At 47.0% G+C, this 18,420-nt stretch overlaps 1 protein-coding gene across 1 annotated transcript in view; it reads left to right on the top strand.

Moving 5' to 3' along the window:
- Window positions 1–2,690: 2,690 nt before the first annotated feature.
- LOC147108498 (transcription factor AP-2-alpha-like) overlaps window positions 2,691–18,420 on the top strand; it is a 118,822-nt gene continuing 103,092 nt past the window's right edge. The window contains exons 1-3 of the mRNA XM_086005146.1: window positions 2,691–2,893; window positions 5,204–5,644; window positions 7,420–7,471. Of these exons, the coding sequence (XP_085861272.1) occupies window positions 2,846–2,893; window positions 5,204–5,644; window positions 7,420–7,471 (541 nt within the window). The 5' untranslated portion in view covers window positions 2,691–2,845. The remainder of the gene's footprint in view (window positions 2,894–5,203; window positions 5,645–7,419; window positions 7,472–18,420) is intronic.

Raw genomic sequence — 18,420 nt, 5'->3', positions numbered from 1 at the left:
CCATATAACACACTACAAAATATAATACAGTGCAAGGTATAATACTGTACAGTATAATTTAATATAATACAATATAAAATTGAATACAGTACAATATACGTGTACAATGTAAACCCTACATTACAACAGTGACTACACTTCAAAAGAAGTACTTCATTGGCTGTGAAGCGCTTTGGGACGTCCGGTGGTCGTGAAAGGCCTTGTATAAATACAAGTATTTCTTTATTACAATATAAACCCGTATAATATAATTAATCATAATCAACATTAATTATGTAATATCGTCCAGCATAATATGCATTAATATAGTATATTATAATAATATAACACAATATAACAATATATGTGTGTGTGTATAATGCAACGTAGCGATTGGAGTGTTGCAACGCGGGTCTGAGCACTCCATTACAGGCCGATGTATGAACCGTGGAAACGATGCAGCGAGGATTCCCGGGTATTGTACCAGGCTGTATAGTAATTCGGGTTTAGTTATTCAATCAGGGAAAGGGTTTAAAACACTGGGGCTTTTCTCACTGGAACAGAGGAGGTTAAGGAGCGATCTAATCGGGGTTTTAAAAATTGAGAGGGTAAGTTTCGACCGGTCGGTGACTCGGTCACATGGGGCACAGGCCGAGGGTTGTGACCTGAAGAACGAAGGGAGAATACAGAATATTTGTTTCACACAGAAGGCTGTTAAAACATGCGGGGCTTTCCAAGTAACCGTTCAGGCAGGCGGCTAGAATGTAATTTAAAATTACTTGAATATAAATATTTGGAAAGGAAGACTAAAAAGATGGGAAAAGGCTGGGAAACATGGTTAGGAGTGTCCAGTTGTAACGCTAGCAGCGACATAGGCGTGAGGGGCCGAGGGGCCGCCAGTCGCTGCTATTTCTCAGACTGTGATAATGGAGCAGGATAAGATAATGTCAACAAAATCACTTACAACCCCCGAGACATTAAAACATGTCACCGACAGCAAACAGCGTGTTGTTTACTAGACTGGGAATCTTTTAACAATAATTATAACCATCTGTGATCCTATCATTAAAAACGAATGCAGTCAATTCAAAGCATAGGTACTGCACATTTACAGCGGTAAATCCGTTTCCTTTCAGTATGTTACCAACCGTGTACTCTGCAAGACGGACGGATTGAGAAACGGGATAGTTGAATCTATGCAAACAATCGGCCTCGTTAACGCTAACCTTTGACAGCATTCCTGACTCAAAGCTAACGCTGTCAGTCACTGTGCATTGAAGGGAATATGGAAAGTGGGGGGAAATCCAGCAAGAGAGGGAAGGAAACTCTCCTGAGGATTCACAACATATCTTCCCAGAATAATTCTTGTGTATATTACACAGAGACTGGGGAATGGGCAGTGTGCGGATATCTCACATCGCGTGTGCACTCGGACTCAACCCCTATTTAAATGAAAACCTGACTACACACGATCTGGATAAAGGGGAGTAGAGGGATTTGCTCCATTGGAGTCTCTGTGTGGAGGGGAATCGGTCGCTCTCAGGACTCGCTTGCTACAGTCAGCTCCATTTGCATAGGAGATCTGGGAACTGGACTGTGTAATCTGATTCCTACCGAGAAGGAGCCCGTCAAAATATCCCGATATCCACCCTCAGTTTAAAAAAGACATTTCCTGAAGAAATGTGAGAAAAGGCACTGAATCTTCAGGCAAAGCGTGTCAGTCAGTGGGACCGGGGAAAGGCTCGCCCTGATGTCTCACCGCCTCTCCAGGTGTCTTTTAAAGTGACTTTCTTTGAAGTGTTAGTGCAGATTTTACTCATTCCCGGGTTACTTCATTTAGAACTGATTCTCACAGTTTATCCAGTAGCAGAGATGACTGCACCAAATCCCATAACTCAACGCACACCAACTGAATCCCCAGCTGTCAGGAGCAGAGAATCGCTGTTAGCTCAGAGATTTCCGGAGTAAACATTTCGGTTTATTTTTTTAAAAATTAGTTGTAAGAAAAACAGAATGAAAGAATTAGACGTTTGCACGGAGGCGCAGAAGCGAGTCTCAGCGAGGGACTGTACTTGGGTGAACGGTGGCGATTTGTGACTGGGAGTGTGGCAGGATTGGCAGGGAGCGCGGCCGCACTCTCCACTCAACACCCAGCCTGAAGCACTCGCTATAACTCGAGCAATCGCGCCAAAAGCCACCGGGAGACCCCCGTCAACACAATCACATTTCAACTAGGATCATCTTTCGGACCGAATAGATCCTCCTGAGAGGGTAACTGACCATGGTTCCGTGAAAGCGCTCCTTTTGTGTAAAGAGGGAGATATTGCAATGATATAGTTGATTCAGAAATGATGCGTGGAGGGGGTGGAGCAGGATAAAAATAATTTCTAACATCGGAGAGTTTAGAAGTTTAACGCTGCAAAGCCCATGTTAATACTGAATTGAAAGCGCTGGTCAATGCTGAATGGAGTGAGGGAGCGGGCGGGTGATATGCTTTCTATGAAAGATGTGGAGGCTCTGCTACCCCCAGAAAGAGGCATCTGGAGCAGGGCTCGGAGCGGCCAATAGCGTGCCCCTGAAACCTGATACGCTCCCGCATCGCCGGGTGGCTTGTGATTCGACCGGGAGTCGATTGCGTCACTGGACGTTCACATGACGTCGGGCACTGAAGCCCCGCCCCCGGGGTGGAGGAGCCTGCCGGTTTCCGCCCGCAGAACTACATACTCATTGGAGGCACAGCCAAGAGCCATTGGCCATTAGAGGGAGATCAGACATCGGCAGAGAGAGACAGCAGGTTTCATATCACCGAACAGTTGGATTGCGAGGCTGGGCTGCTCTTGAGTTTATTTCACCGCGGGGACTGAACATGTTGTGGAAACTAGCTGACAATGTCAAGTACGAAGACGATTGCGAGGTGAGAACGAGCGAGAGATGGATGTTCAAAACTGGTGACTTGCTGCAAGGGGGCCGGGGTGGGGGGAGGGAGGTTAAATCGTGTTTTAACTTGGGAAGATCTCAGACACCTTCCCTTTTACTAACTTTAACAAGTAGAGTTGAATGAAATAACAACAGAAAATGCTGGAAAAACTCAGCGTTGAATGAAGTTGCTCCTCAGTAATCCTCAGTGAACAATGTTAGTAATGTATTAATAGAGAAGTTGTGTCTCATTAAACTCCAGTGCCGCTTTTGGCAGCTTAATTACTTACAGCTTTTTATAATCCTCTCCCTCATCGTTCATATCCCATTCATCCTCTTGTGTTAACTAATATCCATGAACTTAAACCTCTGAGGGTCACCCAGTTAATGTGCGCACCCGGAGCCCAATATTCTTTAGCTAGAACTTTTATACGAACAGATTGCGCAATTTCAACAAAATACTTGAGAGCGTTTTTTCAAGGACTTTTTAAGAAGTAGATAATGGTCAGACAGGTGCAGTTGGTTTTTAAAGGCGCGGGTTGGCGGGGCTCCGGTCGGTCGGGAGCAGCTAAGGTCCAAAGCGTTGCAGAGAGCCGCCCAGTGACAGTGCGTTCCCCAATGAAACAAGAAGCGAGGGGCTGCGACTTGACGATCCAGTTTAACTGGTTTGTGGGAGAACAATTCGGGGAACTTCACAGCAAGAGAGCGCTGGAGTGACACCGGGAAAGCAGGAGCGGGGCAGGAAGGGGAGGTGTTCAGCGATCGATAACCTCCCTCCTTTCAGGGATGATAGCTACCTCAATGAAACTCGGACTCAGGGGCCAGACAGCCTCCTGCCGCTGTATTGAACCCTCCTGACCCTAGCTCACCTCTCCTCCATATGACAGAGTGCCGTTGTGTTTGAACAGGGCCCCGAGGTGCCTCCTTCCCCTAATTCTTTTCCCACCCTTCGTTTAGCTTTTCAGAGTCCAGCGACCCATTCACTGCCCACGGTCGCTAACCTAGCGCTGCCTTGTTTCTCGCTGATCGCTACAGCTCTTTCTGTCGGTCAATGCATATCATTTAGAACACAGAGCAGACAGTAGCTGGCTTTACGCTCGATTGCTAGCTTTCTTCCGCTCATTAACTGTCGCTATAACATTAATGACTGAATTAACAACATTCCACCAGCAATCTGAACAATTGACTCTTCGCAACGTTATCTGTTCACCGTCTTGCTAACTCTCGTACCCCTTCGAATCATGAATAATTCGGGGCTTTGCGGGGAGAGGAAACTAGTTTTCTATCTTATCTAGTTTGAGCCATGCAGTTTTAGCTCCATTTTGTCTGTGTTCTTGTAATGGAAAGTGGGCTCTCAATGGTTAAATCTGATCGACATCAGATTAAAAATATGTAAAAGTTCCTTTATCGGCCGCTGCGCTTTCGTTTCCAAACTTTGGGAAAAATTATAACTTTATTTTTTTAAATCTTCTTAAATGCAAATACAAACCTGTTGGGATACGGTATTTGGGCTGTAAATTGCTCTCGGGAAATACCGTGGCAATTTTATTTTGGCATAAATTTAGTCTTCATATGTGTATAAAATAATTAAATGCCTCAGGTCAATAATTCCTTTTAATTTGAGATCCAAAACTGCGGTTTAAGAATATCCGATGTTGTACTTGTGAAAACAACAGGAAAAAACAAAACAGCTCCGAAATAATTTTGGACAAATAAGATTGTCCACTCTTGTGAATTTCTTTAAAAAACATGCGATTCAATTGGCATGCAGACAATGGGAGGACTGTGGCTGGATTATTCATTTAAATAAAATGTCAGGAGATTTATTAAAATCTGATCAGTTATCTGAGTGCGGATTGGAGGTGAATTTCTTTTAGATTGGGGATTGTCTGGCGGGATTTTTTGGGGAGAAATAGTTTATTTTGTGCGTTCAGTATTAGTAACTGAAAGCTCATTTCTGGGAGGTGTCACAATCTTCCCCACTGATGCGATGCTCCCCACCTTCTAGTATTGAGACACCAATTCCCTTTCTCTGACGCCTCAGCATTATATTTCGTCAATATCCGATCGGTCAGGGACCCCGATGAAGTAAAGATAAGATATCAACTTAAAAAATATATATTTCACGAGGAAAGCCGTGATTAAAAGGCAGACTGGCTTGAGAGCTATTTTTTAAGGATATTGATTCAGCGTTTTAAGTCTTAAAGATCCCGCAAGCCCTGCAGAGGCAATGATTACTGACTGTTTTTACATGTTCAGAATTCAGACCGTCGCTAATCTGAATGAAAACCTTTCCATGTCTCCCCAGGATCGACACGATGGGACTAGCAATGGGACTCCGAGATTGCCCCAACTCGGGGCAGTTACCCAGCACTTGTATTCCGCAGCTCCTCCGCTGTCTCATACCCCAAGTTCCGACTTCCAGCCGCCCTACTTCCCCCCTCCGTACCAGCCCCTCGCCTACACCCAATCCTCGGACCACTATTCCCACTTGAGCGACCCTTATTCTCTCAACGTCCTGCATCAACAGCAGCAGCAACAGCACTCGGGGTGGCCGGGCCGCCAGAACCATGAGCCTGGACTTTCTCACCACCAACGGATCGGCCTGGCCACACAGCTCTCAGCACTCGAGCCCAGGAGGGAGATCCGCCGCCCAGAGATCCTCATCCCCGGGACTCACCACATGGACACGGCCTTGGCTGAAAACCTCAACATGCACGATGTGGTCAACACCATGGACGAGGTGCAGGTACGCCGAGTTCTCGACATGTTTTGCTTATGACGTTTTAAGCACCCGAAAAGAGCAACTAAATAATGCTTGTCTAATTATTCCCCAAATAAATCACTTCAAAGTTAGCATTTAATTGTTTAATTTTGTAATATCGGAACGAATACAAGACTCGGCGGCATCGGGCTTTGAGAAGACCCTGGGATCTCGGGCTATAGATAGCCTGTAGATTTAGAGCGAGATAAGAGGGGGAAGTGTACAAGGGCTGAGACCACCGCCCCCCACCCACCCCTCCAAGAGCAGAAATAAGCGGAGTCTTGATTCAATGTTGGATCTATGAACTAATTTTGTGTATATAAAAAACCGGGGTGGGTAACTATTTTTAGATTAATCTGTTAACATACTCAGATATCACAGGGGTAGATTTAATCGTGTCAAGTCAACCCATCCGTTAGTGCAAGTTGTTCGCCTTCGCGTTAGATTACAGAACCTGGTGTCCTCCTGTCCAATTCAAAGCTATTCAAATCCTCTAATACCTTCAGATACCAAGCACTCAGACAGAGACCTTCACAGCAAGTATTTAAAAAAACCTCATGGACAAATCGATAACAAGTGTGACTTGAATGTAAAGTACCTTCTTTTTAACCAGACAATGTCTGCAAATCGAATACTGGAAATTTTAATTAAATGTTAATGTTTATTAATCAATTGTCTCGGACGGATATTTCCCTCTTACTTCCCAGCGCCCGGTAACAGTTACCGTTTCCATGTTTGTAATGACTGGCTTAAAATACTTCAAAATAAGAATAGATTTACCATTAAATAAATGTTTTAAACGAACGCAGATCTCTCCCTTTAAATAATGTTTGAAATGCATTTGGTTTTAAGATTCTAATTCTTGAATGAAGAATTCTTTTCGCGGGTGTAAGTGCTGGGCTGCTCGGTAATTCTAGACGGGATGTATCAGAGGATTTTAACATGAGCTGTGAGGGGAGGAAGCAGTGAAACGCGGGCCAGCGGCGGACGGTGGCTCTTATTAAAGGAGGCGAGCTCTGAACAAAGGGCCTGTTCTTTTAATGAATGTGGGAGGGGGCCCGGGGCGGGGGAGGGGGTCCGGGCCGGAAGGCTCCCATCACATTCTCTGAAACATCTTTACCGCGGCACACGTGTCGGGGTTTGCTGGAACCGCGAAATGAATCCCATTCACTGCCAGGGAGAATTCGAAAACGCAGCGACATCACCCATGGGAACCCCCGCGGAGAATAATTCATTCATTTAGCATTTTATTTATTCATTGTTTTTGAATGCTAATTCTAAACATTATTTACTCCAAACTGCCTGTTTCATTCCTCTCTTCCTTATGAAAAAGCACGAAAAACCCGGCTAAGTATTTCACTGGCACTTTCGTTTTCATGAAGTATTTCATTCAAATATTTAGTTTTAATATATTTAATGGTTGCATCACTTTGATATGTTTCAAATGATCTTTAACAGCTTCATTCAGTGAATGCTTTTTCAGGAGTGTTTTTAATCGGTTTATGTTCGCAGGCAGGATTGGCTGAATGGTCTCCTTCTGTGCAGTCTGATTCTGTTATAAGCTTTCCTCGAATCTCGCCCTTTGATGTGGTTGTAATAGTCAGTGCTCGAGGTTCTCAGTGTAGAGGGGTAAAGGATATCGCTGTAGTGCCAGCTCATCTTAAATGAAAGGCGGCCGCTCGGATTTCGGGCACTGCCACCCACTTGGGGGTTCAGAGCGTGGAGTCATCCCTTAAACCAGGATTTCTTTTTGGTTACAGCACACGGAGGACCCGAGCCTGCTCATACAGGACCACGGAGTTATAAGGAAAGGTAAGGAGGGGCCCTCAGCCCCGACCCTCTGCCTAAATCATTACAAACACCCCTGATCCCAGACACAGGCGGGACTGACCGCGTCTGCACAAGGCAGGGTTTGGTCCTGTCATCTCTTGAGGGTTTACACCTACCGAGCGCTGTTAATGAGAACGAATGTTGGGTTTGGGTTTAATCCCCGCGGGATTTTACAACAACTTGTGTCTCTGCCCTGGGGATTTCCGAGCCCCGGTGAGTTTTTCTAAGGGGCACAGATCATATTTAATTTAGATTGCTCTCCTTCCCATAAAACTGATGGAAATAGATCATGGAACTGACACCACCTGCCAGACTCGGCTTATCGTGTCCACTCACTGGGAGGAGGGTTTCGCGGCCCCTGGCTCTAGGAAGTGGAGCGGACATCATTGGCATGTTTTGTGTGTGTGTGTGTTTCACTCTGACTCCAGCCCATGCGAGCCTGTCCCGATGAGGGCCTGTTTAGGGAAGAAAAAAGAAAGACTTTGATTTATATAGCGCCTTTCACCACCACCGGCCGTCTGAAAGCGCTTTACAGCCAATGAAGTACTTTTGGAGTGTCTGTTGTAATGTTTAGGAGGCTCTGCTTCTTCTGCCAGTGTTTGTAGAAACCCTCCCAAGCCCGTTCGAGGGCCCCTGGAGCGCTCCGAGCACAGAATCTTTCCGAACCCTAATGATGGCCAGCTGCTGATTCCAGCGGAAACCTTTTAACATGAAACCCCGCAGGGTGGAGATAGAGGCCTGCTTGTTGGAGGAAGGAGAGCATTGGATGCTAACCCAGAGAAGGGCTGCAATCGCTGAACAATTAACTGCCAGGGTCATTGTCCCAGCACTGTTCCCCATCCTTCAAACCGTTGCTTCTTATTGCTGTAAAGGATTGTTATTGATAGGATGTTGCTCTTTTCAAGTGATGTCTGCAGAGCTGTCAGGTGCTTCCTGAGGGATGGACTAAGATGGGTGGAATGGCTTTATTCATCGCGCCGCTGTTTTAAATGAGGGGCGGGGTGGTCCTGTTAGTCTGGGCTGGGGGGGGGTGGAGTCTGGGCTGGGGGGGTGGAGTCTGGGCTGGGGGGGGGTGGAGTCTGGGCTGGGGGGGTGGAGTCTGGGCTGGGGGGGTGGAGGGAGGCTGGGCTGGGGTGGAGGGAGGCTGGGCTGGGGTGGGGTGGAGGGAGTCTGGGGTGGGGGGGAGGGAGTCTGGGCTGGGGTGGGGGGGAGGGAGTCTGGGCTGGGGTGGGGGGGTGGAGTCTGGGCTGGGGGGGGTGGAGTCTGGGCTGGGGGGGTGGAGTCTGGGCTGGGGGGGTGGAGGGAGGCTGGGCTGGGGTGGAGGGAGGCTGGGCTGGGGTGGGGTGGAGGGAGTCTGGGGTGGGGGGGAGGGAGTCTGGGCTGGGGTGGGGGGGAGGGAGTCTGGGCTGGGGTGGGGGGGAGGGAGGCTGGGGTGGGGGGGAGGGAGTCTGGGCTGGGGTGGGGGGGAGGGAGTCTGGGGTGGGGGGCTGGGGTGGAGGGAGTCTGGGCTGGGGTGGGGGAGTGGCGTCTGGGCTGGGGGGGGAGTGGCGTCTGGGCTGGGGGGGGGAGTGGAGCCTGGGCTCGGGGGGGGGGGGGGTGGGGGGGGTGGGTGGTGTGGAGCCAACTGTCACCGCCCCAATAACTGCATGGCGTCAGTTGCCCTCCTGCACACTTGCACACGGAGTGGGAATGCCAACATTTCCGGTTTACCCTGGAGTCTCCTGGAATTAAAGATTAATGTCCAGGAGACTGTTGCGAGCAAACCCAGGAAAAAGGTCATGGGGCGTTAAAAATAGTGATTGTTTTAAAGTTATAAAAATGTCAGAAAGGAGGAAAAAAAGTGTTTGACTGACAGTGAAGAATCATCTAATCAGGTAATGAGTCTATTTGCTTTGCCATTGGTGTAGGAAGGTGTCGCCCTGAGGATGGACGTGTGGGGTGACCAATGGCGGGAGCTTGGGGGCGGGGCAGTTGGCGGCGGTAGGTCATGTGATAAACCCTCCAGGAATATGGCCAACTAGAGTTAACAACCCAAGTTGCATTTTGCCACTGACCTCTCCTCAACATGGAGGGATAGGCTTGTTGTGGGATGGTGGCTTTGTTTCACTGGCATGACCTGATACTCATCTTTAGAGCCTGTGGAGTGAATGAAATGGTCCGTGTGCTGTCACCGTAACACTCTCTACTTCTCCCAGAGACTCATTGCAAGATATAATTGGCAATGTGCTCCAACCTGCCGCTAACCAACGCCTGCTCTCAGCTGTAAAACCAGGGAGTGATTCGGGTACATTTACACGCCAGTCTAGTGTTGATGCAGAGATGGGAATAGGATTCTGCTTGACCTAAATTTTAGGTACAATTAAGGATTTTAACACTGGCTGCAGTGAACTTAGAAAGATTTGCATATCTATCGGGCCTTTCTCCGTTGTTGCCTGTGGGTTTGGAGAGCTGATTTACACCGGTGCATCCCAGCACCCTGTTTTCCTCTCTCCCAGCCTGTGATATCCAAATACTGTGATGTTATAGTTGTACGAAAGAGGAATCACCCTGTGTTGACATTGCAGCTAGGGCTCCCCAGGTGGGGCTGCAGCGTGGGGTGGGGTCAAGCTCTGTGCCTGGCCTCAGATTAGGAACAAGTGATGTACAGTCAGCGTGCAGCAGGTTGGTCACCATCTGAAGGAGGGAGAATGGAGCAGGAATGTCTGGGATGGCCCACCTGCACAATATTTACTAACGTGCACTCTACCGTTAGAGCATCGTGTACAGATGGAAGCAGAAAATATTTAAAACGAGTATTTTCCACAAAAATGCGTCGCATTTAAGTGTTAACATTTGCATGAAAGGTGGGACTGTTCCCAGTTAATCGCAGCCATAATCTAGGCCCTACCAGTGATCTCAGAACCCCACATTATGGAGGGGTCCCACTGTCAGTTGCCATTCAGCGACTCCCGCTAGGAGGTGGATTTTTGGTGTGATGCCTTCCCCTAGTCGAATAGCCCGTCCACGCGTGAGCGTTTAAGCTCACAGAAAGAATGAGTTAACAAGTTTCTGTAAGAGAAACAGTTCACAGCTTTTGGCTGTGGGAGCGGCCTTCCACCTGGGCAGGGTGCCGACATGAGTGAACAAAGTTAGATTGCTGGGAGGGAGCAGAGTTGAGCAGTGAGTAGCTGAAATTAGCGACACAGGTTAACAAGGCCATAAAAAAGCAAACCAAACACTAGGGTGTATTTCTAGAGGAATTGAATTGAAAAGTAGTGAAGTTATGCTAAACTTGTATCGAACCTTGGTTAGACCACACTTGGAGTACTGTGTACAATTTCCATCATCATATTATAAAAAGGATATAGAGGCACTGGAGAAGGTGAAAAAAGATTTACAAGGATGATACCAGAAAGGTGAGGGTATACATATCAGGAAAGGATGAACAGGCTGGGTCTCTTTTCTCTTGAAAAGAGAAGGCTGAGGGGTGACCTAATAGAGGCCTTTAAAATTATGAAAGGTTTTGACAGAGTAGATACAGAGAGAGTGTTTCCACTTGTGGGGAAGAGCAAAACTAGAGGCCATCAATACAAGATAGTCAGCAAGAAATCCAATAGGGAACTCAGAAGAAACTTCTTTACCCAGAGAGTGGTGAGAGTGTAGAACTTGCTACCACAGGGAGTGGTTGAAGCGAATAGTATAGATGCATTTAAGGGGCAGTTAGATAAACAGATGAGGGAGAAGGGAATAGAGGGTTATGTTGATAGATTTAGATGAAGAAAGACGGGAGGAGGCTCAAGTGGAGCGTAAACGCCGGCATGGACTGGTTGGGCTGGATGGCCTGTTTCTGTGCCGTATATCCTGTGTACTCCTATGTGAGTTATGTATTTGTGTTTTCTTATTCTGTGTGATGAGATTGGTAAGTAAACGAGGAAGGATTAGCTAAACAAAAGTGTTCAGAGTTATGGAAAGCAAAACTGGTCTCACTGCTACTTAGAGTTTGAAGTGCCTATATTTGCTAATCCATTTTCTCCAGTTGTGCAGAATGGAATTTCTTACTACTTTCCAAAAATGTTCTGTTCTGCCCCGCAATGCACCTTTTAAAAAATTTTCTGAATATGGGTGACGCTGGCAAGGCTGGCATTTATTGCTGAACCCTAATTGCTCTTGAGAAGGTGGTGGTGGGCCACCTTCTTGAACCTCTGCAGTTCCTGCAGCCTCCCCGTCACAGTGATAACAATCTGTCTTTAGTCTCTTGCATGCACCTTGATGCAAATACCTACATACCCCCCTCACAGTAATACTACCCGCAACACAATAGTGGCAACTGTGTGGGGGTGGGGGTGGGGGTGGGGTGGATGGATGGGGATCTTTAACTCTTGTCCCTTTAACCGAGGATCACCACTAGCTGATCAGCAATGATTTATATCATGCTCCTGGTTTTACACTGCCCACTCTCAGTCTTCTTGTGTTTATTGTGGGGTTGACTTTATGACACCCAATGCTGCAATCTGAGACTGGGAGCTATAATTTGGGTTTCACCCAGATGTCGCTTTGCATGCACCGACCGAGTATCTCTCCCAGCAATTGAATTCAGCCAGTGTAGACAGCAGTGGCCCGTGCTCTCTGAACATTTTGACTAACTGCAGGCAAGGGAGCCCCAGGCAGTTTTTATACCTGGTTGGAGACCACATTATATTTATAGTCTGATCAGATATCACGGGGATGCACTGAGTCTACACCCTCCAGGTCATCACTCTGATTTCAGATCAGGCCTGGGCTCCAGATTAACATCACAAAGCTAGTGCTGGTGTATGGAGCAGTTTGTAGGTTGCTGCACCCGAGAGCAGGGCTATCCAAGCCTTTGTCTTTCTGGATCATATAGGTGTGTACCGTGGAGCCCCTGGGACTGCAGATAACATCTCTGCTCCAATTAGTTTGCACATATCTCAAGTTGCTCTATTTAGGAATTACCCACAAATGAGTCAACAGCACTAAGAACAGCCCTTTCCAAATCTCCAGACTCATGAATTTCAGAACAGGACAAACCAGTGAATAAGAAATCCAAGCACAAAAATGGACTGTCTGTTACCTGACCTTTAAGGGCCTGATTGTCAGGAATCAGGGCATGCTGGTTGAAAACCCCTGTGGTGAAGTGACTGTGTAAGTGTGTGTGTGTATGTGGCCCAATGTTGGTGGAAGCTCCAAAGGCTAGCGAGGTGTAAATTGAGTTCAACAACATTTAGAGAACACTTTAAATGTAGAAACATCCCAAGGCAATTTACAGAGGGGGAAGAAAAAACAAAGTTTAGAAAGAAAGACTTGGATTTCTCTAGCACCTTTCATGACCACCGGAAGCCCCAAAGCGTTTTACAGCCAATTAAGTACTTTTTGAAGTGTAGTCACTGTTGTAATGTAGGAAACGCGGCAGCCAATTTATGCACAGCAAGCTCCCACAAACAGTAATGTGATAACAACCAGATAATCTATTTGTTTTGTTATGTTGATTTTTGTGCTCAAGGAATAGGCACTTGGCCACGGTGGAGCAATTAGGAGATGAGCAAAAGCAATCCGGGTTTTCAAGACTAAGATTAATAGATTTTTGTTAGGTAAAAGTAGCAAGGGATATGGATCAATGGCAATTAAATGGAGCTAAGATACAGATTACCCACATTACAACAGTGACTACACTCCAAAAGTAATTAATTGGCTGTAAAGTTCTTTGGGACATCTGGTGGTCGTGAAAGGCGCTATCGAAATGTAAGTCTTTCTTTTCCTTATGATCAAATTGAATGGAGGAACAGGCTCGAATGGCTGAGTGTTCCTAAATGCCCGTCCTTGCTAACGTTTTGTGAAAGGCCATGATCCCGCGGGTGACTCCCTGCAGGGCCTTGTTGTACTGATGAGGTTTGTGATTGCCTCCGTGACCCTGTCCATGGTGGATTCCAAATCCTAAAGGCAGCACCACGTGACTCCTGAGGTAGCCCCTCTCACTTGCTGCCAAGATGCTGGGATAGATCCACCTCCTCCTCCAGAGAATTGCACATATAATCTACACTGACACCTCGGTGCAAGGCTGAGGGAGTGCTGCACTGTCGGAGGTGCCGCCTTTCAGATGAGACATTAAACTGAGGTCCACTCTACCCTCTCAGATGGGTGTAAAATATTCCATGGCACTACTTGCAGAAGAGCAGGGGAGTTCTCCCGGTGTCCTGGTCAATATTTAACCCTCAAACAACACTAAAAACAGATTATCTGGTCATTTATCTCATTGCTGTTTGTGGGAGCTTGCTGTGCACAAATTGCCTGTCGCGTTTCCACATTATAACAATGACTGCACCAAAAAAAGTACTTAATTGGCTGTGAATCACTTCGGGATGTCCGGTGGTTGCGAAAGACACTAAAGCAATGCAATTTTTTTTTCTTGCATTCAATTATGCTTTCTATTTCTTTTGCTCTTTCTTTTTTTTACCTTCTTTCTCGTGTGCAGTTTTCCAGCAGATTAGAATTGTAAAACCTCGTCCCATGCAGCAGAATGTTCAGCATTTTACTTTTCACCCTTTGATGCTTGTGGTAGCTTCAGAAAAAAATTGGAGAATTTCCATGTATTTTTTCTCCAAGAGTCCTGATCAAAGACTCAGTTAAAAGTGGTTCTGTGCAAACCCGTTTCCTTCTCCTTCACACCACATGCCCAGGCCAAATCATTTCAGCTAACCCGCCTGGGCAAATCAGCCAGCATTCCTGTCCCTGATCACTACCTGGTGACCCCTGCTGGGAAGTGTGCTGTGCGCGGCCGTCACATGGACATGGGACAGGTAGTCCCCTGCGATGCTTACTGCAGTTGAATAGTCCACGTGTGCACAGTGTTGAGTCTTACACACGAAGAATGGCCATTTGGCCAAAGCACCATGCCCCATACACCTACAAGAGTCTATGGCCAAATGGGGCGCCAGCCTCGCCAGGGCGTTAAAAGTAGCGCCCCGGCAGTAGTCATGGCCGCCCGCTGGAAATTGACTTTGTGCGCCCCAGAGGGAAGCGTGGCACTACTCGAGGCGCCCCGCATTCCTCTTGGGGGCGCTGCAACTCAATATCGCAGCACAACGTGCCGCAGCGCCACACACTGCGGCATGGCATGCTGCGGTACTGCAGGCCTTCCTCCCCTTCTTAAAGGGCAGGGGCCTGCTGCAGCACGATCAAAGATCGTGAGTGCCGGCAAAAGAGCCCGGCACCGAGGAGAAGTGCCTGGCTCTTGGAACACAGCCGGCACTCCGCGCGGTGTGGGGGGGGCTCAGGAGGCTGGGGATGGCGGCGCGGAGAGGTGCTGGCAGGCGGCCAGCAAAAACAAATGGCCACCCCGCACCTCAGCACCTCTACAGCTGCAGGTAGGCCCCCCTGAACCGGTCGCAAATAGCGACCGGCGTTAAAGCAGGGGGCGCTATTACATTTCGCGATCGGGGTGTTAGCGGGACGCTGCGCACATCGATGACGTCATTTAGCGGGAGGCGTGGGCAGTGGCGTCCAACCCACTAAGTGCCCTCTTAAGGCGCTAACGAGTGGCGCAGCCCACTGAATTTCTAGGCCTACATCTTCCAAGAGATGGAGACCCAGACAGAGCAGGAAGAAGTTACTGCTTTAACATGAGACAGTGTGTGTATGTTCGCAGCTGTGAACCTGTTGATATCTGTAGCTGATTAAAAGCAGCACCAGCAAAATCCATTCAAAAGATGGGAAGCCTTGCAATCATAACGTCTTGTTACATCTCTCAAACAACCCAAAATGCTGCACATCCAATGAACAACTTTTTGAGTAGAGCCATGCTCTAAGTGATTGCATTTTGCATCCAGCAATGAGGTGAAAGACAGGTTAATCTGTTTTTCGTGGCATTAGTTGAGGGAGGAATGTTGGCCAGGACACCGGGAAAACTCCCTGTCCTGGGATCAATAACAGCAAATTTCCATAGCTGTGTGTGTGTCAGGTAGATTTAGTGATGTAAATGTTAGGGGCTGGCTCAGGAATGGCAGTCTCCTGGGTTCAGAATTGAAACAGCAGTAATGCATTAGAGGGTTCCTTGGTTCATCAGTTCCCCATGTGTACAATTTTGGTCTCCTTACCTAAGGAAGGATATACTTGCCATAGAGGGAGTGCAACGAAGGTTCATGAGATTGATTCCTGGGATGGCGGGACTGTCGTATAAGAAGAGATTGAGTAAAATAGGCCTGTATGCTCTTGAATTCAGAAGAATGAGAGGGGATCTCATTGAAGCTTACAAAATTATTACAGGGCTTGATAGGGTGGATGCTTGGAGAATGTTTCCATTGGCTGGGGAGTCTAGAACCAGGGGCCACAGCCTCAGGATAAAGGGTAGGCCATTCAGGACTGAGATGAGAAGAAAGTTCTTCACTCAAGGGTGGTGAATCTTTGGAATTCTCTACCCCAGAGGGCTGTGGAGGCTCAGTCATTGAGTATATTCAAAACAGAAGTCGATAGATTTCTGACTAGTAAGGGCATCAAGGGATATGGCGATAAGGCAGGTGAATGGAGTTGAGGCAGAAGATCAGCCATGATCTCATTGAATGGCGGAGCAGGCTCGAAGGGCCGAATGGTCGACTCCTGCTCCTATTTCTTGTGTGGGGAGGATTTCACACATCTACCAGCGAGTCCAATGCAGATTTGGGTGCAGTGCTATAACGTAGATGAGGGTTGATGCCTCAGCCCCATGCTCTGGAATTCCCTCTGAACCTCTCCACCTCTCTACCACTCTCCTCCTTTTAAGTTGCTCTTTAAAACCTACCTCTTTAACCAAGCTTTTGGCCATCTGTGCTGATATCTCCTTATGTGGCTCGGTGTTAATTTTTGTTTGATTACGCTCCTGTGAAGCACCTTGGGATGTTATACTAAGTTAAAGGCACTATATAAATACAACATTTTGTGGTGCCTTTGCTGGAGGAACAGAACAGAGCCTCCCCCCACCATCTCATCCTCGGGAGACAATTTTTTGCCGTTGGTACAGTGGCAGCAAACATAAGCAGGGCTCCCCTGCAAGGGCCAGATGGGGTAGATTCCACCCTGATGGGTCGAATGGAACTTCCTCAGCCAGCTGGAAGGTGAAGGCTGTGACTGCTACTCTTCAATAACATGGTGTGGGAATGTGTTGTTGGGGATGCTATGAAATGTGTCTGAGTCAGGTTCCAAACACAAGGAGCCCCAACGTACCACAGCAATGTGAGGAGGGAGACTAGACGGCAGCTCAGTTAGACACAATAGGGAAAAGACTTCAAACACTGAAATAAACACAAAATTCTACAATACACAGCACGCTACTATCAGTAAAAAGAAGGAATATTGAGGGTGTAAATCATTCCGCTCAACTCTTTGTAAGTGACACAATGTAACATTATATAAATGTTTCTTCCTCTTCCCCCTCCACCCCTCCCTCTTTTCCTTCCCTCCTTCCCCTTTTCTCCCTTTCTGCCTTCCTTTCTACTTTTCCACACTCCCTTCCTTTCCTTCCTACGTCTTTCCCTCCTTCCTTTCAACTGTTTTCACTAGTGCGCAGACCCTATTATTTTCATGTTTTCTCCCCACAGATTTCCCAAGTTAATTTCTTCCTGTGTTCCACAGATTAGTCTTAAACCAGGGTGCTGTCCCAGCCTTTCCCATCATTGTCCCTGATGTAGATGCTTACTGTGTGGGATCAGTATAGGTTAATTTTAATTTACTATTTTATTTCTCTGCTCACCTCCATGTGACTCTTTCCCATATATGGTAATTGAAAGTTTGCTAGTGTTGCTAACTGGGTGGTTCATCACATGACCTGTAACCGCCCGACGCAGTCAAACAGCCTTGTTTCCCATCTCCAACTAATAAACAAATGTGTTCAAACAAAAAGAAAAAACACTTTTTGTTAATGCTCCTCTGATTTCTCCCGGGGCTGCTCGCAATAGTGTCCAGGAGATTAATCTTTATTTCCTGAAGGGCTGGCGACCTTGAAGTTTAAGGTTTATGGGATCAATCTGGCTGGTGATGGGTTGGATGATTGAGGCAAGTGGAAATGTGAAACACTCTATCCCAATAAGATGTTGAGGGGGGTGGGGGTTGCCAATTAAAAATGTCAAAACTTGGATTGATAGATTGTTATGTAAAGGTATTAAGGATTACAGAATTAAGGCGGGTAGATGGAGTTAAGCTATGCTCTCATTGAATAACGGAACAGGCTCAAGGGGCTGAATGGTCTACTCCTGTTCTTATGTCCCTAAAGCTCTTTGCTGGTGGAACTGCCAGGGTGGCTCATTTGGCAGATTAAAAATTGAAACAAAGCTATGAGTCAACACCATTTGTCTGATTACGCTCCTGTGAAGCGTCTTGGGGCGTTTTTGCTACGTTAAAGGCGCAGGTTGGTATGTTGCACTCGGGTTTTGCTTTCTGTGAAGCCAATTAAATGCTAGTACGCTATTTGGTAACAGTTAACTTTACTTATGTGGTTTCCTAGAAAAGTAACACACAAACCGTGAGCCAGTAAATGTCACTGAAAATTGTCCCAGAAAAAAAATCCTTGTCTGTTGGAATTCGATCTCTCTCCACTATATTTGCACAATTGGTTTGATCTGCCCTAATCTCTGGCTATTGTCATGTAATGCTGTGCTTTTAGTTTCAAGGAGCTAGCTTCACACCCTCTTGTCACCCAATGTTAATCTGCTGTTGAAAATGGAAGTGATTAGAGCTTTCAAGCAGTTACAAGGGCACTCTTTGCTCCACCATACCTGAGTCTTTATCCCAGAAGGGTGCAGGCTCCAATAGAATCATAGAATGGTTACAGCGCAGAAGGAGACCATTTGGCCCGTCGAGCCCATGCCGGCTCTCTGCAAGAGCACTTCAGCTAGTCCCACTCCCCCGCTCGATCTCCATAGCCCTGCAAATATTTTCCCTTCAAGTACTTATCCAATTCACTTTTG

This window comes from Somniosus microcephalus, chromosome 13, assembly GCF_052327205.1.
Source record: "Somniosus microcephalus isolate GS21.2 chromosome 13, FLI_Smic_1.0, whole genome shotgun sequence".
Lineage (NCBI taxonomy): Eukaryota > Metazoa > Chordata > Chondrichthyes > Squaliformes > Somniosidae > Somniosus > Somniosus microcephalus.
This window is presented reverse-complemented; position numbering and strand designations above follow the sequence as displayed.